Source organism: Miscanthus floridulus, chromosome 16, assembly GCF_019320115.1.
Source record: "Miscanthus floridulus cultivar M001 chromosome 16, ASM1932011v1, whole genome shotgun sequence".
In the NCBI taxonomy this organism is placed as follows: Eukaryota; Viridiplantae; Streptophyta; class Magnoliopsida; order Poales; family Poaceae; genus Miscanthus; species Miscanthus floridulus.
Window position 1 is genome coordinate 84,355,276 of NC_089595.1, and position 20,959 is coordinate 84,376,234.

At 50.8% G+C, this 20,959-nt stretch overlaps 1 protein-coding gene across 1 annotated transcript; it reads right to left on the reverse strand.

Moving 5' to 3' along the window:
- Window positions 1-15,905: 15,905 nt before the first annotated feature.
- On the reverse strand, window positions 15,906-16,217 carry LOC136510941 (uncharacterized). Its single transcript, XM_066505217.1, has one exon. It carries the CDS (start codon window positions 16,215-16,217, stop codon window positions 15,906-15,908), a length of 312 nt encoding a protein of 103 aa, XP_066361314.1.
- Between the last annotated feature and the right edge of the window lie 4,742 nt (window positions 16,218-20,959).

Consider the following 20,959-nt stretch of genomic DNA (forward strand, 5'->3'; position numbering starts at 1 on the left):
GGGTATCTCAACTTGTTCTGCTACATTAGCATCACTCGTAGAGTCCTTCCCAACTGGCTCATCTTGAACTTCTTCAAGATACACCTTCTGTCCACTTTTCTCTCTTTTGAGAAACTCTTTCTCTAAGAAAACACCGTTCCGAGCAACAAACACTTTGCCCTCTAATCGGTTGTAGAAGTAATACCCTAAAGTTTCCTTCGGATATCCCACAAAAAAGCATTTGTCTGACTTGGGTGTTAGTTTATCTATCATAAGTCGTTTGACATAAACTTCACAACCCCAAATTTTTAGAAAAGACAAATTGGGACTCTTACCAGTCCACATCTCATGTGGTGTCTTAACTACAGACTTAGACGGTACCCTATTCAATGTGAAAGCGGCTGTTTCTAGAGCGTATCCCCAAAATGATAACGGTAGGTCTGACTGGCTCATCATAGACCAAACCATGTCCAACAAAGTCCAATTACGTCGCTCGGACACGCCATTTCTCTGAGGCATTCCAGGTGGCGTAAGTTATGGAACAATTCCGCAACTCTTTAGATGATTGCTAAACTCGTGGCTCAAATATTCGCCTCCACGATCAGATCGCAAAGCCTTAATTTTCTTGTCACGTTGATTCTCTACTTCACTCTGAAACTCCTTGAACTTTTCAAATGTCTTAGACTTATGTCTCATTAAGTAGACATAGCCATATCTACTAAAGTCATCAGTGAAGGTTATGAAGTATTGGAATCCGCCTCTTGCTGTCGTACTCATTGGTCTGCACACATCAGTATGTATGAGTTCCAGCAAGTCTGCCGCCCTCTCAGGAAAACCTGTGAAAGGCGTCTTGGTCATCTTGCCCAGCAGGCAAGCCTCACATGTCTCGTATGATTCAAAATCAAACAAAGTTAAAAGCCCATCAGAATGGAGCCTCTTCATGCGATTCTCACTTATATGACCTAAACGATAATGCCACATATAGGTAGGACTTAACTCATTAAGCCAAGGCCTTTTAGCACTTATATTATAGACAGGAGCATCTTCAAGATTTAAAATAAATAACCCAATCACAATGGATGCAGAAGCCACAAACATGCCATTTTTAGAGATCACACAAACATTGTCTTTACTCGCAAATGAATAATCATCCTTCATCAAACATGAAGGTGACACAATGTTTCGACTTAAACTAGGAACAAAATAACAATTATTCAACTCCATAATAAATCCTAACGGGAGGTGGAGTTGCATCGTCCCGACGTTCAACGCAGCAACTCTTGCATTATTGGCCACATGAAAATCAACTTCTCCCTTTTCCATGCTTCTACTTCTTATCATTCCTTGCATCGTATTGCAAATATGAGCAACTGATCCAGTATCAAATACCCAAGAATTAATATAAGAATTAGCAAGGAAAATATCCATAACATAAACAACAAGTGTACAAGTTGCGGGAGTACCTTTACTGCCACGATCCTTTATGGATTCCAGGTACAGCTTGCAGTTCCTCTTCCAGTGACCTTTCCCATGACAATGAAAGCACTCAGCGTCAACAGGTGGTCCAGCCTTGGGCACAGGTGGGTTTGGCTTAGAGATCTCATCTTTAGCCTTGCCCTTTTTCTTCTTCCAAGAATTGCCCTTCTTCTTAAACTTAGGCTTGTTTTGGACCGCCATCACATGGCTACTGCCAGCACCTTTCTTGATATTAGCCTCTGCTATTTTAAGCATGCCACATAATTCATTCAAGCCCTTCTCTTCCCCATGCATATGGTAGTTCGCGATGAAATTTCCATAGCTGGGCAAAAGAGACGCGAGAATAAAATCAGTAGCTAATTCAGGGCCAATTGGGAAGCCCAACTTCTCCAACCTCTGAGTGTAACCAACAATTTTGATCACATGTGGCCCAACTGTTGTGCCCTCTGCTAGCTTGGTTTCAGCAAAAGCCTTTGAGACATTGAACCTTTCAGTCCTGGCTTGAGTCTGGAACATGTCATTGAGCGCCACGATCATATCGTGCGCTGCATGGTTATTGTCAAACTGCAACTGCAGATCTGGTTCCGTACAAGCAAACATAAGGCAACTCACTTCAAGATCAGCATCACATGCTCTCTTATAGGCATTTTTCTCTACAGCAGGTGCATTATCAGCAGGCTCTCCTGGTAATGGGGTGTCTAGAATTTCTTCCTTTTTCTCAGCCCTGAGAACAATTCTCAAGTTGCGGATCCAATCCGCATAGTTTGTTCCATTCAACTTATCTTTCTTAAGAATTGAACGCAAAGTAAATGGTTGATTGGTAGGCGCCATTTATCTACAACAAAAGTAATGCAAAATACTAAGACAATGTATCAAAGACAGAGTAAACAATATTAAACCTTTAATAGAATCTACTCCCACTAAAATCAATATCCCTCTCTTGAAACTTAGTGATTCAAGACCCACAACTAACAAGTCTACTAGTGAGCTTTAGCATCACCGCTAGAAGACATGGTAGATTGGTAAGCAACTCTTTGCTAATCATATCACATATGACTCTTGTTGTTGGGTAGCATCTCTATGCTTTGGTGCCCAACTACTCATGCTCCAAGGTCCCTAACCGTTAGGATGATCTTGTCCAAGTAACCAACCCTTATGCTGTAAGTATCTGATACGAACCTGTCGAGTCAAGGAAAACCAGTGGCACCCTAATTTCATAGACCCACCACTGATTGTACAAGACACATGATAGTGCAAGGTTTGGGGAAGCATTTTAACTTAAACATTGCCGAGGGATCGTTCTACTTCACCATCGCATGTAGACAAAAACATTATTGCACGTGAAAGTAGAACATAGTAAGAATGGCATTAACACAGATATGACATGGTATAGCCCATTGTTCCTTTGGGGATCTCCATCTCCATCGAACTGTTCCTCATGATGATCTCCATCTCCATGATCCATGTATGCCATCCTTCAGTGATGAGTCCACCAAGACTAGCTATCACTAACGCAAGGCAGTAAAGAAAATTACATAGTCACGGATAGGATCATCACAGTTTGGCACGCAGGCTATTACATCAAATTGACAATATCTTTGTGGCTCCAGCCATATTGTCATACTCACAACATGCAAGCCATGAATTAATTACTTACATGCATCACATACACATAAGGGCTATACAAGTCATAAATTCCTACAAAACAGAGTTAACCGATTCCGATGTCCAATCTTAAAACGCCGAAAACACTATCTTCCCGGCTGTTTTTAGCAAATCTAATTTCAGCAAAACCACCTTTTGCGGTGACAATTGGATGTAAAATTTTTTTCTCTACAATTTTCGTTTAGAGTTCGTCTCAATCTGAGGTCGTATGCAAAAGTTATGGCTGTTTTACCGAACAGTACTTTTTCTTGCACCCGGCGCCCGGCAGTAGATCCAATCTATCACCGTTGCGCATCACATGCGCTCGGTACTTTACCTAGGTTCGATTCGATCAATCTAATTGATCTCCATCTTGCCATGACTGGATTTACATGTATCACTTAACTCGAATGGCGAAATTCCGACCGGTACGAGTAGATCGTTACAAGACCAACACGGTAAAATCACGAACCATGATCAGAGACTCATCTACAACCGTGCATATCTCCATATGCACTCATCCGAACCTATAACAACATAGTAACCTGGCTCTGATACCACTATAGGGTTATGAGGATGCTACGCTAGCAGAAAACAAAAAAATTCGACCTCATAAACCAGGATCTACTGCTAGTTATAGATCACAGGATTACCACTAGACGTGCAGGTGCAACGGAAGCAACTCGATGTAGTCGTACACGTCATAGCAGTGCCATGTAGTTGCAAGGTCGTCCGTACGTCCGTCCCCTTCATGCGGTTCGTCCTTGTGCTCTAGATGCAGCACCTCCGAGGTATCCACACGTACAGGGAGGAAGCGTCGCGCCTCCGGACTGCTAGGTCCACGAGGAGCAGCAGGTGTGGGCGTAGGATGGGCGGCGGCGGCTGCCAAAAAGGCATGGATACCTAGCCCCGTTGCCCACCCCACTTATTTATAGGCGTCCCTAATGAGCTCCCAAGTTGGAGGCCCATTAGTAACCCTAAGCCTTATCTAACTCAGATCAAATCTGAATTAGGCTTCCAGCCCCTTAAGCGTGCGACCCTATGGGTTCACGCACACATAGACATGACCTGAGTACTCCTACTCGGCCATTAGTTGATAGCGGCCTCTAGCAAGGCATGTCAACTCCTATGCGTACGCAAAGATCATATCAGACGAACCACCACAAAACCACATACTTGTTATTCCCTTGCCTCATGATATTTGGTCCAACTCATAGGTTAACACTTAACCCAAGCACGGCCATGCATTTCTTGATCTAATCATTAGAGTGATCCAGTGATATCTCTCTCATATAGAGAGGGGCAAATTCCATCTTGAATGTCTATGTCTCATAGCATGTTTTCCGACAAACCCAAAAAACCACCTTTATAACTACCCTGTTACGGAGTAGCGTTTGATAGTCCCTGAGTAGGTCGTTTCATATCTTGAATACATACAACAATCTCAGGTATAAGGACATAACGTACATGATGTGAATAGAGATAATAACAACATCTCACGTTGGGTCAGTCCAGCCCCATGTCATACATGTGCCCACATTATTAGTTTGACATCTCCATGTCTATGACTTGTGAAACATAGTCATCAACTAATAATGTGTTGATCCATTATTCATGTGTGTCCTCACACGAACTCTGACCAGGGACAATATTAGAACAACCATACAAGTAAAAGAGTTTCACAAACAATTCACATAATTGCTAATCGATACAGGTTGTCTTAAATGGAAATTCAATGAACTCATAATATATCATGGATACAAGGCAATATAGCCATCTCTATGATTATCTCTAGGGCATACTCCCAACAGTATGGTCCTCGGTATTGCGGTTGACTTGAGTGCCCCGTCTTATCCGTGTGCGTAGTTCTAAAGGAGCAGCCCCCAGACGTCGAGCGAGGTGGAGCCTACCCTCGGACGTCGGGCGAGGCGGAGCCAGCCCCCAAACATCGGGCGAGGTGGAGCCACCCCCCAGACATCGAGCGAGGCGGAGCCAGCCCCCAGGGGTTGGGCGAGGCGAAGCTAGCCCCCAGACATTAGGCGAGGTGGAGCCAGTCCTGGGGGTTGGGTGAAGCAGAGTCCGCCCTCAGACGTCGGGCGAGGCGGAGTCTGCCCTCAGACGTTGGGTAAGGCAGAGCCAACCTTTGGGGGTCAGACGAGACGGAGTTAACCCTTGGTCGTTGGGCAAGAGGTGGAGCCTGCCCCTGGACATCGGGCGAGGCGGAACCAGCCCCTAGATGTCGGGCGAGGCAGAGCCAGTCTCAGGGGTTGGGCGAGGCAGAGTCCGCCCTTAGACATCGGGTGAGATAGAGTCAACCCTTAGACGTCGGGTGAGGCGGAGCCAACCTTTGGGGGTCGAACGAGACAGAGTTAACCCTCGGTCGTTGGGCAAGAGGTGTAGTCACGTTCTTGCCAGTTCGAAAGCATCAACATTTGATGGTTATTAGCTCCTCCTCCTTGGGTACCCCAGTATTTGGTCCCCAACAGTAGCCCCTGAGTCCCTAGGTGATCGGATAGAATACCTGGAGGGTGATTTAACTTGCCAGAGGGTGCGTGCGAGCACACCCGACGGGTGTAGCCCCCGAGCCCCCGGGTGATTCGGATCAAATCGCCTGGGGGTGATTCGATTTGCCAGAGTGTGTGCGCGAGCGCACCCATCGGGTGTAGCCCCTGAGTGATTCAGATAGAGTCGCCTAGGGGGTGATTTGGACCCTTTGCGGGTATGGCTGTGAGATTTAATGGTTTGTCAGCCGGATAGCTTAAATGGGACCCTGGTATCCCGTTCGTGGGGATCTATCCAGGGTCAGCCTAACTGAGACTCGATCATGGACCGAGACTCCTGTGAAGCTCATGCGTCAGAGTTTTGGCCACTTGCGGGCCCATCCTTTGTCATAAGGGTGCCTTGGGACGGTCGTAAAAACCGTTGATGGGCTAGCCCTTCGATCTCCTAGGCCCAGGCGGGCTGGAGAAAAATGCTTTTTGACCCGTATCACCTTTGCTGGCAAAGTGCCCTAGTCCGTTAGGTGAGGCGAAACATCCGATGTGTCTTTTGAGGGAAAGGATAGGGATTACGGGCGCATATCCCACGATGTGACGTGGTGGTCGATCATGGCAGGCGTAGAGATCTAGGCGAACGGTTGCCTTTCTTGCATCCATTGCCCCTATAAAACCAAAGGGTTCACCCCCAGGGTTTCATACTTTGCCTCCTTGCCTTCGCATCTACAACCTCCACCGCCAATCGCCCAAGCTCCCCGTATCCATATCTCTACCACCGTCAAGTTCACATCCACCCACCCCAATCATTCAATGGAGCCATGGTGCAAATCTGATATCACCCTCCAACGCCTGGAGGGCCTCGTCCGCCGTAGTGTTCTCTACGCGCGGACCGCCCCCGAGGAGTGGCGGTTGCCCGGCGATGAGGACGTGTCGTCGCCGCCCGATGGCTACATCGTGTCCTTTGCCCACTTCCACGAGCAGGGATTCACCACCCCCACCCACAAGTTCCTTCGAGGGTTGCTGCATTACTACAAGGTGGAGCTGCAGCACCTTAATCCTAATGGAGTCCAGCACATTGCGGTGTTCATCGCCCTTTGTGAGGGGTTCCTGGGGATTAGTCCCCACTTTGACCTATGGTGGTACTTCTTTGCCATCACCCTCCTGAAGAAGCAGGAGAAGAAGTAGGAGCTGAATGTGCTGACGGGATGTGCCAGCATCTAGCTTTGCAACAACCGCATCAACGAGTATCCGTCGATGCGTCTGTTGACCTCCAACAAGGGGTGGCATTCACATTGGTTCTACATCAAGAGCGACACAGCCGCCCCCTTGCTAGAGTTCACCAGGCGCCTCATCAAAGAGGTCCTAGAATCGTGGAGGAGGTGGGGTGTCCCAGAGAAAGATAAGAAGAAGATTAAGGACCATCTCGCTGCTGTCCAAATTTTGAAGGAGAGGGGCACAAAGGGGTCGGGGATCATCGACTCCTATCACGCGCGGAGGGTGGCGCTGCTGATGAGGTGCACGCTTCCTCTGCACATGATGGCACCCGGGGCGTCACTCGACGGGACGATGCTCACCGAGGGAGCACTCTCCCCCTCCAAAGGGGCGCAGCGCATCAAGGAGGCGATGGAGCCACCGCGGGATGATGCCGACGCTATCCTTGATTTTGTATATCCGGTGCTGGGGCATCCCCAATGCGGCCAGAACTGGGATACGTTGTTTTCATAAGTTTTCTTTCCTCATGCCTCTTTTTTAATCGAACTCCTGACCTCTTAACGCTGATATTGAGATTGGGGGACCAACCGAAGAAGCTTGTCCTTATGGATCTTCTGGCTCCGCTGCCGAAGGATCCGGCCATGATGGTGGCCAATCGTGCCATGGCTGAGCGGTAGCAGAAGGTGAAGGAGGACGAGAGGAGGAAGAAGCAGTAGAAGCTGTGTGTGCGGGAGCATAGAGAGGAAACCGATAGTGATGAAGATGACGATGAGGAAGAAGAAGAAGAAGAAGAGATAGTTGCCGACACCGAGTGGGGTGACCTGGAGAGCAAGGATACACTAATAGGTGTCCCCTCATCCATGCAGGGACCATTCCTGTTTCATGCGGGAGGAAGTGAGTCCGTGAGGATGGCGGAGGCAGGCCAAATTGTCAGCCCGTCCTCAAAACAAGTAGGGGCGGGCGGACCAGCCACCGCGCTCGAGGTGTCAGTGGAGGGGAGCGGCCCTGCCACCATGCCTCAAGAGTCAGCTAGGGCAGGTGGGTCTACCACCGTGCCTGAGGTGCTAGTGGGGGTGGGTGGATCTATCGCCGCACCCGAGGTGCCGAGGTAGGGGGATGGCTCTATCGCTGCACCCCCGAGTGCAAGGGAGGTGAGCCCCTCGGCCCAGGAGCAGGGGGCGTGCTCCAAATGGCACCGTCCTAAGGAGGCGGAGCAAGGACCTGGGGGTTCATCCCCCAAACGTATCCTGCGCCCAACGACGCTGATGTAAGTCATTGACTTCTCTGTTTTTCTCTATTTTCAGCGTGACTCACGCCTTCTGTTTCTTGTAGCATCCTAAGATGGGGCCACTCTTTGGCGCTGGTGCCCAAGAAGAGTGTCGCCCTCCAGGCGAGACATCGACCGTCGCCCAACGTCGCTCTTGCTTTGGGCAGGAGCAGAGCCAGTGTCACAGCCTCATCAGCCGGTCAGGCGCCACCAGCGGTGGTGCCCGTGCCCTTGGTGGGACAAATGGTCATCGGGGCTAAGGGAATGCCCTCGGAGGTCGCCGAGCAAACAGCGACGGAAGCAATTCCACTACCGATGTCAAAGCGGACGGAGCTGTTGCTCGCACTCATGGCGCCGACTGCTTGGGCATGCCGCTAGTCGAGGGCCCTCCAACATAGATGGAGGTGGCAGTGATTGTGACGAGCCAGGCGTAGCCGGACGCAACCATTGTGGTGCCTGAGGAAGCGGCGTGATCCGTGCTGGCGGCAGCCCTGGTGATGGCGCTCGGCGTGGGCCGAATGGAGGGGGACATGGTCGAAGGGTCCCCAAGCGTCGTGCGGTGGTAGAGAGGACCAGCGGGGGGTCACCCTTGGCCCTGACATTGGGGGGCAGCCGCTCACCCACGCGGGGTGATTCGCTGCTCCAGTGGATGGATCCGCAAGACCCAATGTCGATACTCTTCTCACTCGACGATGCTACTGAGAACATAGAGCGGGAGAGTCTCAACAAAGGGATCTCGGCCATGCTGGAAGTCCTGAACTAGGCCAGGGGAATCCTGCACGATGTCGTCATTCCTACTGGCCGGGTATACACGTAACCTTTCCTCTCGCTTTCTTCTTTCTTCATGTATTTTTGTGTTTTGACATTGATCTTCTTTTCAGTCCCTTATCACTTGTAGCCGGGAGAAATCATGGTTCCTCCATGAGCAGAAGGAGAAATGGGACCACCTCGCTGAAGAGGCCTGGCTACGTGGGGATGTGAGCACCCAGCTTGCTATCGCCCAACATCGGGTGGCCGAGCTGACTCCCCTAGCCAAGAAGGCGGCCGGGCTTCGACAATGGGAGGCCAAGGCCTGTCAGGACACAGAGGATGCCAAGAAGGCATTCAAGGATCTGTCGGTGAGGGCACAACAGGATGAGGAGGAGGGCGCCGGAGTCCAAAAGGAGCAGGATGAGCTACTCTAGAGGGACGCCGAGGCCCGCCAGCGGGTCCTCGACCTCCTGGCCGAGGTGGAGAAGGAGCGAGAGCTTAAGCTAGGAGCCAAGGAGAGGTCCATGGCTTTGCAGCAGAGGATGAGCCTAGACACTGAGGTGATGGCCTAGCTGCACATGGAGCGAGATGAGCTACGCTAGATTGCGGTGAGACTCCACTCAGAGCGCAGCACGGCCCACGGGGAGTGCGACTAGGCCATCCAAGAGCGCGATGAGGTGCAGTAAGGGGCCAGCTCCCTCCATGCCAATCTTGGAACCACGGTAGCCCGAAGGCTGGAGGCCAAGAGCGTCTCTGCCGGGCTGGTCACGGAGCTTGTCGAGGCATGGAGGATCCTTCAGGCAGAGAGCGATGAGCATGATCTCCTGCGCGCTGCCGTTGGGGTGGTCTTTGATGACCTAGGGGTGGCGCGCCAGGGGGAACTAGCTCTCTTGCGGTCTATGCTACCATGGATATCATGGCGCGGGTGCGCCATCTCAAGAGGGAAGGTCTTCGCTCTGGGATTACCCAAGCCTTCACCATCACACGCTCCCACTACGCCGACAGTATCGACTTGGAGACAATGAGCCTTGGCTTCGTGCCTGGCTACGAAGCCTCCAAGCTAGATGAAATAGAGAAGGAAGTGGCTCCTATCGTGTGGAACCTAGCAGACAAAGTTGAAGAGATAGTTCTGCCTCAGAGGGGATAGTTAGTTGATTAGGTTGGATAAGCATTCTTGTAACCTATGAACAAGTGCCGATCCTTATATATCATGAAAACAATTTCATAACTTTGTTTTATTTGATTGAACTTGCTTTTCTTCCCTTTTTATGTGCGAAAGAAAGGCTCACGTATTCCGACCCCTCCGTTTGTTAAGACTGTAAGGCTCGAGGCATAAGAGGAAAAAAACTTCGAATCATGCTGGTCAGCAAAGATACCATAGCCACCGAGGCGTAGGTTTTTTTGCAATTCAACCAGGCATGCTTAGTTTATTCATTTCCACAAACTTTGCTGCTAGGCTTAACGTGAGGAAGAGGTATGACACAACGACTGTTTTTAGAAAAGGTGTATTTCTACCCTTATCAGCCCCTGAATGAGATCCGGCCCTTTGTCGTTGCTAGGGTCGGATGCCACTGAAAATCGAGGGGAGGATGGCGAGACTTAGGAGAATGCATCTCTTGTATTCGCTCATACCCTCTCCCTAGGGTCTTAGCTATCTTTCCATGACCGTACGTTCAGTCTCCTTGCAAGTCCGATCTTCCTCGAGCCCCTGCGAGTGGTGGGGATTCGGTCAAGGGTCAGCTCGTTTTTGTGACTGTCTTCCCATCCACAGTTTTTGCAACCGGAGGGGATGAGTTAATGCCACTTACCTTGATGGCGCGAGTGACGTGCTCGGTGAGCTCGCTAGCGGACATGTTCGAATAAAAATCATGTTCCATCACTTGTGACGGGATCAGCAAAACCCTCGGGGGGCATTCCGTTGCTCCTTAACCTGCCTTCCAATAGATTCCCCCTCAATGGGGATTCTATGGCCTCGGCTAGAGGCTAGGATCGAACAGGAAGGTTTAGATGGCCTTGTCCACTTCTTAGCGGGACAGGCATAGGCCACTAGGGCTCATCTATGTTTTCCCCCCTGGCTCTTTGTTCAACATGAGGTGACCTTGGGTCTTCCATGAGCTGGCCTTTGAACCTTGGTCTTTTGATCTAGGATCAGGCGGCTTGAGCCCCCGAGCCCCGTGGGGTTTGGTAGGGGTGGGCCGTGATTCGTGTGTCACCCTGTCCTCAGTTTCCGCAACTAGAGGGGCCGAGCTAATGACACTTGCCTCGATGGCTCAAGTGTCACGCTTAGTGAGCGCATGGACGGGCATGTTTGAGTGGAATCCGGGTCCGTTATTCGCTGATGGGGTCAGTAGAGCCCTCATGTGGCATTCCACTACTTCTTAACCCGCCCTCGGCAGATGCCCAAGCCATTCGATAGGCTCGAATGGGCCGTTGTCCTCTCCTCAATGGAGATTCTATGGGTTTGGCTCGAGGTTAGAATCAAATGAGAAAGGTCGAGATGCCCCTGTCCGCTTCTGAGCGGGGCCGGACAAGGCCGCTGGGGCTCATCTCGGTTTTTCTCCCCTGGCTCTATTTGACGCGAGGTGGCCTCAAGCCCTTCGTGGGCCAGCCTTCGAACCTCGGTTGATCACCGTTCATATTGAATGAGATGACTACCACTTCGTGATGTGATGCGAAGCATTGTGATGCGGTAATTGCATGTGCGATGCTTTAATGTATGAATGATCATAGTTTAAGAAAAAATGGGTGTCGGTAATGTTACCTCGATGGCACGAGTGATGGGTTCTAGGAGCTACTTACCAGATATATTCGTGTGGGGTTCGGGTCTGACATTTGGCATAACCTACATGAGCCTCCTGTTCTTCCATATCTGCATGTAGGTAGCGGCCCAAGCCATTAGATCGATTTGGGCAACCTAACAGCCTCTCCTTGATAGAGATTATGTAGGTAGGCCCCTCCAAATCCTTCACATGAATGTGGAGGTTAAGGTTTGGAGTGCGAAGACAAAGACTTCGATCATGCTGGTGAACAAAAACACCGTAGCCACCGAGGCGTAGGGTCCTAATGGTTTGACCAGTTTTACTCAAAGTTTATGCCCGCACACCGCGCCTCCAATTTGTAAACGTAAGGAGGGGTTGGGCAAAGAGAAATGTCTAGCGAGTAGAAGCTCTTGTCATCCCTCGAGCGATGTCTGACCCCCTACTATTGCTGGGTTTGAGGCTCAGCAGTGAATTTAATATGTAATGCAAGTAAGTAAGGGTGCTTATCTCTCGATGGTGGTTTTGAGCCGTTCGATTGACTAATTTCTCGACAGTAGCCAAGCTATCCGGTCGACTTGTGTTTCCTATTGAGACAAGATTTTCCTGCGGGAGTAGAGGACGAGAGTATCCCGCACAAGAATTTAGTTGGGTAGATAAGCCAAGCGGCTAACTTGTGCAAAAATGTACAAGTTCTCAAATTTCGTTACAACAAACAACTTTTCCGCTCTTCTCCCCCTTTTTTCTATAGAAGGGTTTAGCATGTTCCGACCCTTTCCGTTGTTAAGGCCATAAAAGCTTAGAGTGTGGGCGAGCCAGTTCTGATCATGCTGGTGAGCAAAGGTGCCATAGCTGCTGGGGTGTAGGTTTCTCGTAGTCCAACCAGTTATACTCAGAGTTTATTCCCAAAAACCTAGCTCCTAGGCATTAGCGTGAGAAAGGGAGGCTGGCATAGAGAATGTTTGCAGGATAAATACACCCATATCAGCCCCCAGGTGAGACCCAACCCCCTGCCCTTGTAGGGGTTGGATGTCACAAAAAAGATCAGGGATTTCAATAACAAAACTCATAAGAGAAAGTATGCGTTTATTTAGGGGTAAAAGCGATGTAGCTGCTCGATGCCAGGCATTGGTGAAGACCTCGCCGTTGATGTTTTTTAGCTTGTAGATGCCTGGCTGGAGCACCTCTGTGATGACGTACGGTCCCTCCCACGGTGGGGAGAGCTTGTGGCAGTCCTTATTGCTCTGGATGAGGCGAAGGACTAGGTCCCTGACATTGAAGGCCTTGCCTCATACTCATCGGTTGTGGTACCACTGCAACACCTGCTAGTACTTGGCTGAGCGAGGAGGGTGATGTCATGAGCTTCGTCTAGCTGGTCCATGGCGTCCTTGTGGGATACCTCGGCTTCTTATTCATCGTATGCCCTGATCCTTGGCCCTCCATAGTCGAGGTTGGTTGGGAGGATGGCCTCGGAACCGTAGACCATGAAGAAGGGTGTGTAGCCAGTGGCTCAACTAGGGGTTGTCCTCAAGCTCTAGAGTACTGAAGGAAGTTCGGCGACCCAGCGTGCACCAAATTTGTTCAACCGGTTGAAGATCCTAGGTTTGAGGCCTTGCAGGACCATGCCGTTCATGCGTTCCAACTGCCTGTTCGTTCGGGGGTGTGCTACGGAGGCCTAGTCAACGCGGATGTGATGTTCATCGCAAAATCAGAGGAACTTCTTCCTAGTGAACTATGTGCCATTATTCATTATGATGGAGTTTAGGACTCCAAAGCGATGGACGATGTCGAGGAAGAACAACACGACCTGCTCGGATTTGATCGCGAAGATCGGCTGAGCTTCTATCCATTTGGTAAACTTGTCAATGGTTACAAGCAAGTGGGTGTAGCCCCCGGACACCTTTTTGAGTGGTCCAACTAGATCAAGTCCCTAGACTACGAACGGCCAGGTGATGGGGATCGTCTGGAGTGCTTGGGCCAGTAGGTGAGTCTACCGAGCGTAGTACTGGCACCCTTTGTAGGTGCGTATGATTTGCTCGGCATCGGCTACCACGGTAGGCCTATAGAAGCCCTGGTGGAACACATTTCTGACTAGGGTTCTGGGTGCAGCATGGTGATCGCAGACCCCACCATGGATATCGCTCAACAAATGCTTCCCCTATTCGAAGGGGATGCAGCGCTGTAGGATCCCGATGTGGCCTCGCTTGTAGAGTTTGCCCTCCACAAGAACAAAGGACTTAGCACGACATGGGAGCCATTGGGCCTCCATCCTATCCGTCAGTAGTGTGTCACGGAGGAGGTAGTCAAGGTAGATCGTTCTCCAGTCGACCAGAGGGTCAAGCTTTGTCGCTGGTTCCTCTTCGAGCTCCATGACTTTAGAGTCGGATGTAGCCGATGGTTGTCCAGCCCTCGAGCCAGGATTGGATGGACCATCATTGCCATATTCTGACTCCTCATAGTGAACTAAGGGCTTGTGATGGTCACTAGAGGAGACGCCCGTTGGTACCAGCTCATGGCCAGACACAGCTTTCGCAAGCGCGTCAGCCGCTTCATTGAGGCACCTTGGGATGTGATTGAGTTCTTGGCCATCGAACTTGTCCTCCAACCGGTGGACTTGTCAGTAGTACATGACCATCTTGGCATCATGGCAACTTGACTCCTTCATGACTTGGTCGACGACTAGCTAGGAATCCCCTCAAATGTCAAGGCGTCGGACGCCCAGCTCGATGGCAATGCGCAGGCCTTTGACGAGCACCTCATATTCGGCCACATTGTTGGATGAGGGGAAATGGAGATGGACCATGTACCTTAGGTGTACCCTGAGGGATGACACGAAGACCAGACCTGCGCCGGTGCCCCTCTTCATTAGTGATCCATCGAAGTACATCGTCTAGTACTCTTGATCGACGACTGCTGGTGGAATTTGGACCTCGGTCCATTCCACGATGAAATCAGCCAACACCTAGGACTTGATGGCTGTCTAGGAGGCATACGCATTGCCCTGACCCATCAGCTCGAGTGCCCATTTCATGGTTCTTCCCATGGCATCCTGGTTTTGGATGACCTCGCCGAGGGGAAGGACGTCATGACCATCACTGGATGTGACTCGAAGTAGTGGCGTAGCTTCCTCCTGGTGATGAGGATAGTGTACAGAAGTTTTTGGATTTGGGGGTAGCGGGTCTTTGAGTCGGATAGGACCTTGCTGATGAAGTACATAGGGCACTATACTTTGAGGGCGTGCCCCTCTTCTTCCAGCTCCACCACTAGGGTGGCGCTGACCACTTGTGTGGTGGTTGCGATGTAGAGCAGAAGTGGTTCTCCCTCGATAGGAGGAACCAACATAGGGGCCTTCGTTTAGAGCTGCTTAACCATGTCAAGTGCTTCCTGGGCCTCAGATGTCCATTCAAAGTGATCGGCCTTCTTTAGAAGTCGATAAAGGGGGAGACCTCATTTGCTGTGGCGTGAGATGAAATGGCTAAGCGTGGTGAGGCATCCCATAACTCACTATACCCCCTTTACATTCTGAATCGGGCCCATCCTTGTGATAGCCAGGATCTTCTCTGTGTTGGCTTCGATGCCACGCTTAGAGATGATGAAACCAAGCAGCATGTCCCTCGGGACCCCGAAAATGCACTGCTTGGGATTGAGTTTGATGTCGTTTGCTCAGAGTTTTACAAAGGTCTGCTCAAGATTGGCTATGAGGTGGTCAGCCTATCTAGATTTGACCACGATGTCATCCATGTAGGCCTCAATGGTTCGCCCGATGAGGTCCCCGAAGCACTTGAGCATGCAGTGCTGGTATGTGGCCCCCGCGTTCTTTAGACCGAATGGCATTGTGACGTAGCAGAATGATCCGAAGGGGGTGATGAAAGATGTCATGAGCTGGCCAGACTCTTTCATCGCAATTTGATGGTACCCAAAGTATGCATCAAGGAAGCAGAGGGTTTCACACCCCGAGGTAGAGTCAACTATCTAGTCTATGCGTGGCAAAGGAAATAGATCCTTTGGGCATGCCTTGTTGAGACCCATATAGTCAACACACATCCTCCATTTCCCACTCTTCTTTCATACAAGAACAGGATTAGCTAACCACTCTAGGTGGTACACTTCCTTGATGAATCCAGCCGCCAAAAGCTTTGCGATCTCCTCGATGATGATCCTGTGTTTCCCCTCATTGAAGCGATGCATGCGTTGTTTCACTAGCTTGGAGCCTAGGTGGATCTTCAAGGTGTGCTCAGTGACTTCCCTCGGAATGCCTGGCATGTCTGAGGGTTTCCATGCGTAGATGTCTCTGTTGGCGCAGAGGAGGCCGATGAACATGCTTTCCTATTCAGAGGAGAGCATGGTACCAATGTGCACCGTTTTTCCCTTGGTGCTCCCGAGGTCTATGATGACTTCTTTAGAGCCCTCCATAGGCTCGAAAGACCTAGTCGACTTCTTGGGGTCGGGCACTTCTTCGGTGTCCTCCTTCTTGATGGCGGTGAGCTCTCCGAAGGCGACGATTGCTGTGGCATGATCGCAACACTCGACCTCGCACTCATAGGCACGCTGGAAGGAGGTGCCGACGGTGATGACCCCGCCAGGGCCCGGTATCTTTAGCTTTAGGTAGGTATAGTTGGGGACGGCCATGAACTTCATGTAGCATGGACGTCCCAGGATGGCGTGGTAGGTTTCGGGGAACCCGACCACCTCGAAGGTAACAGGGAGATCGATCTGCCCATGTGGCATGGCCTACTTTTTGGGCATAATGCCGTGTAATAGAGCTCTGATTGGGCGAATGTGTGTCCAGTCGACGCCCATTTCATCGAGTGTCTTGGCATACATGATGTTGAGGCCGCTGCCTCTATCCATCAGTACTTTGGTGAGCCACTTTGTTCCGACAATCGAGTTGACCACGAGCAGATATCTCCCTAGATATGGGACGCTCTCTGGGTGGTCGGTCCAATTGAAGGTTATGGCGGACTTTGACCATCGGAGGAAGGCGGGTGTGGCCGGTTTGATCATATAGACCTCATGGCGTGTGACCTTCTGATGGCGTTTCGAGTCATAGGCCGCCGATCCTCCGAAGATCATGAGGCAACCGTCTGGTGTCTTAAAGCCACCGTCCTTCCCCTCGATGTCATTCGTGGTGGGGTCAAGGTCCTTCCCATGCTCCCTTTTGTTGGAGCCTCCGGACAAGAACCGCCTCATTAGGCTATAGTCCTTGTACAGATGCTTTACCGAGAAGGCATGGTTCGGGTATGGCCCTTTGAGTAATTTTTTGAAATGGTTTGGAGTGCCCCCCGCGGGCTTCCGACCACCCTTATGGTCAACAGTGGCCACGAGCGAGCCCTCGAGCCATTGCTTCTTGTTCTTCCTTTTGGCAGAACGATTGGAGGTGCCTTCGCCAGCGCCCTCGTCCTGTCTTGCCTTGCCATCGAGATGATCGAAGATCATTCCAACCACTTCTTCTCCTGAGGCGTGGCTGGTGGTGATGTCCAAGAGTTCCTTGGTGGTTCATGGGCCCTTACATCCTAGCTTATGAACCAAAGACTTGTAGGTAGTCCCAGACAGGAAAGCTCCTATAACGTCGGCGTCGGCGATGTTAGGTAGTTTGTTGCGCTATCGGGAGAAGTGCCAGATGTACCCATGGAGGGTTTCACTGGCCTTCTATTGGTAGTTTTTGAGGTCCCATGGGTTCCCATGGCGCTTATATGTGCCCTGGAAGTTCCCCACAAAGATCTCTTTCAGGTCCGCCCAACTCTAGATTCTGTTGGATGGTAGGTGTTCCAACCACACTTGTGCCGAATCGGACAAGAATAGTGGAAGGTTGCGGATAATGAAGTCATCATTATCCACACCATCGGCTTGGTAGGCAAGCCGGGTTTGTTTCCCCAGAGTACTTTGAGATGTTGGTTGGTGGCCAGTACCTTGGCGAGAAGGCAGCGTTGAGGATGTGTCCGCCGAAGGCCTGAGGGCCCGGTAGGCTAGGGCTCAGGCTTCGGTCCTCGCCGCTGTCGTAGCGTCTGCCATGATGAGGATGATAGCCACGGCTGGCTCCCTCTCTTGGATCATCGTGGGTATGCCTACTAGCATCGAGAGTGCTATGTGCATCGTGGTTATAGCCGAGACGCTGATGTACCGGGACCACGGCGCACCGCCTACTGCCCTGTGTTGCCTGGTGGACCGATGCATCCCTGTCGGGACGCCCGAAGAGCATGTGTTGGCTAGCATCGATCTCACGTCGTCAAGACAACGAGCTCTCTACCTGCTGCACCACCACATGCTCGAGCAGCGTGTGAATCTCGTGGTGGGCCTGACGATCCTCGGGCATCGTGGCCTCTAGAAGGCCATGGAGCAAGGCTACCATGGCGGTGATGTTCTGGCTTGCCTAGGTGAAGCGATGGAGGGCTTCATCATCTACGATGATCCTCTGGTTCACGTCGTGGGCCATGGCACATGAGCGCCCACAGTCTCCGTGGCACTCTATCTCCTAGTGGAGCTCCGCGCATTCCTGCTCGAGCTGGAGTCGCGCTTCCTCGATCTCTTGATATTGGGCTTTCAGCTGCTCCACTGGCATCCATGGCGAGGCCGCTCGCTCCCTCTCGACCTCATTGCTGAGGTCATTTGTTGGAGTAGCCTCCCCCTCATGGATGCTTCCAACATGCCCCTCGAGGGTACCCGCCATGAAGCATTCACGAGAGGGGTGATGGCTTCCCCTACTAGAGTCAGAGCCAGAGGGTGACCCTGGCTCCTTTACTAGGAGGTTGTGGAAGGATTCCACGATGTGTTCGATCACCCCTATGAACTCATTGTTCATGGGGGATGGGATCATGTGTTGTGCCACAAGTTGGCTAACGGTTGCCACGGCGTTGTGGAGTCCAGACGGAAGCACTATCGGGGCGCTCCGTGTGGGGTGTTCCAGAGAGAGGGTGAGGCAGTGTAGGTCCTCCATGGATGGCTAGGGTCCTAGGGAGACGCCGAGCTGGTGCTCAAGCCTCCTGTAGTTGAGGCCGATGGAGGGGAAAGGTTGGAGGCGGCGTGAGCCAATGCAAATTCTCCTCCCACCATGACGATGAAGTCCAGGTCATCGAAGCGCACGTGTGCACCCGGGACCCAGCTGATTCCATAGCTAGCCATCCATGGCCTAATGTTAATGTCGGAACATGCAAAGGTCCCCTACCTGGTGCGCCAAATGTTGGTGTTTCGAGTAAACACCAACGAGTAAATTTGTATTATTGCGCGTTTGGCCTGGATGATGTGCTAAAAAGACACAAGGTTTATACTAGTTTGGGCAAAATGTCCCTATATCCAGTTCATGGTTGCTCCTCATGTTATTTGCACTAAAAACTTCATAGTGGGGGGGGGGGGGTACAAACTAGCAAGAGAGGGACATGTCCCAAGTCTCTGATGGAAAGGTTGAAAGGGCGCTGAGAGCTTGGTTGCTGCTCAGCTATGTGTGATGAGATGCGTGTTGTCTTAAATCAATCGGTCCCTTTAGAGGGGTGCCCTTCCTTCCCTTTTATAGACCAAGGGGGAGCAAGGATTACAGATGGGAGAAATAAGAAAAACCAGAGGCGAAGGTCCTTCGAAGGTGCCGTGTCTTCTTTTTCCTCTGAGTGAGCCCTCCTGACATGGTAGACGATGCCAGGGACAGCTCCATGCTGGGTGCATGTCCATTGATCCTGATAGGGCCGTGCTCTGGCTTTGTCAGCAAGTGGTCACATCCCATGCCTCCCTAGCGGGTGGCGCGACGGACTAGGGCGCTGAACCGCAACCCTACGGGGAGTAGATGGCTCAGTGACCCCACGCCCGTTACTATAGATAATGTGAGTTTCCTCTAGGACTGTAGTGGTTGTCGTATACTTCTGTCGAGATCCATGCTCGAGGGCAAATGCCGGCACCCATAACACTGTAAGACAAATGTTGGCACCCACAACACTGTTCGAGCTTCTAACATGCTCGGAAGGGCTTAAAGCGCCTATCCTATCATATCCTGATGGTACTTTCCAACAGGCCTGTAGGGTATGGTGCTCGGTATTGCGGTTGACTTGAGTGCCATGTCTTATCTACATGTGTAGTTATGAAGGAGCAGCCCCCAGATGTCGGGCGAGGTGGAGCCAGCCCCTGGGTGTCGAGCGAGGTGGAGCCAGCCCTCGGACATCGGGCGAGGCAGAGCCAGCCCCCGGACGTCGGACGAGTTGGAGCCTGCCCCCGAGGGTCGGGCGAGGCGGAGCCAGTCATGGGGGTTGGGCGAAGCGGAGTTCACCCCTGGACGCCGGGCGAGGCATGTAACACCCTAGGTGTTTGTCACCAGTTAAGCAATGGGTTTAAACTCAACCATGACATGTTAAGTGGTGATGGAGATGTTAGGTCAAACATATGAAAATGAGCCACCACTTAAACTTGGACCATGCACCATTGCTTACATGCTGCCCTTTCTAAAAAGTATGCTTGGGTAATGCTGGATGTACTTGTTTCATGTGTCTCGCATCAATATCCATCTATATTGATCCATGGAAAAGTTTTGTGAAGTTTGGAATCAAGAAGTCACATGAAATGACAAGTTATGTCCTTGCCTGAATTGTTTTATAAAGTCAATGGAATTCTAGATCATCAACCAAACCTTGAAAACTTGCCCAAATGACTCTAATTGAACTCTATAACAAAAGTCATGAAGGGTTCATGTTGAGCGGAGGACAAGAAAATACCTCAATCGGTCTAAAACTCGGATTTAAGCTTTACCGTGATGCTACTTTGACATATGTTGACCAATCACTTACAGTGCTTGCATGGAGTTGCACCTTAAATAAAAGTTGAAGTTTAAGTAGAGTAGAACAAACTTTGTTTTTGGACCAAGAGCCAGATCAATTTGGAACTAAGGCGAATAGAGGCTCAAACGTTGAATCAGCAACTGTTTTCGGTACTTAGAATTTTTCTAAGTCTGGAATTCATCGTCGACTCGTTGTCGACATTGGCATTCCGTGTTCTCCAAATTTCGTTAAGCAACTTGACTTGACCCCAAAATAAAAGTTGGAGCTAAGTTCATGGAAAAGAGCATGTAAAAAGATGGCACAAGTTTGACCTCGTTTTTACCCTCAATTTGAATTCTTACTCATCGCTGTCAATACGCCGACACCATCAAGTTAGGGCTTAATTTACTTCTAATCCATTGCTCAAATGGCCATGGCCCGTTAATGAAATTCGTAGGTCATCATGTGGGCAACAAACTTGCTTAAGGGCCCATGACTCAGTTCGGACCAGAACAAGCCCAATAACGTGATCCAACCGGTCCGCTCTAGCACCTGCCAGCCGCTCGGTAGAATGCCCCAAAGGGGGAGCGCATGGCAGCCATGCAGAGCTCATGCCCCACCATTGCCGATGCGTGCCCAAGCCTCCGT

Excerpts from the sequence above, each read along its gene's own strand:
- LOC136510941 (XM_066505217.1), bottom strand. The coding sequence starts at position 16,217 with ATGAAGTTCATGGCCGTCCCCAACTATACCTACCTAAAGCTAAAGATA.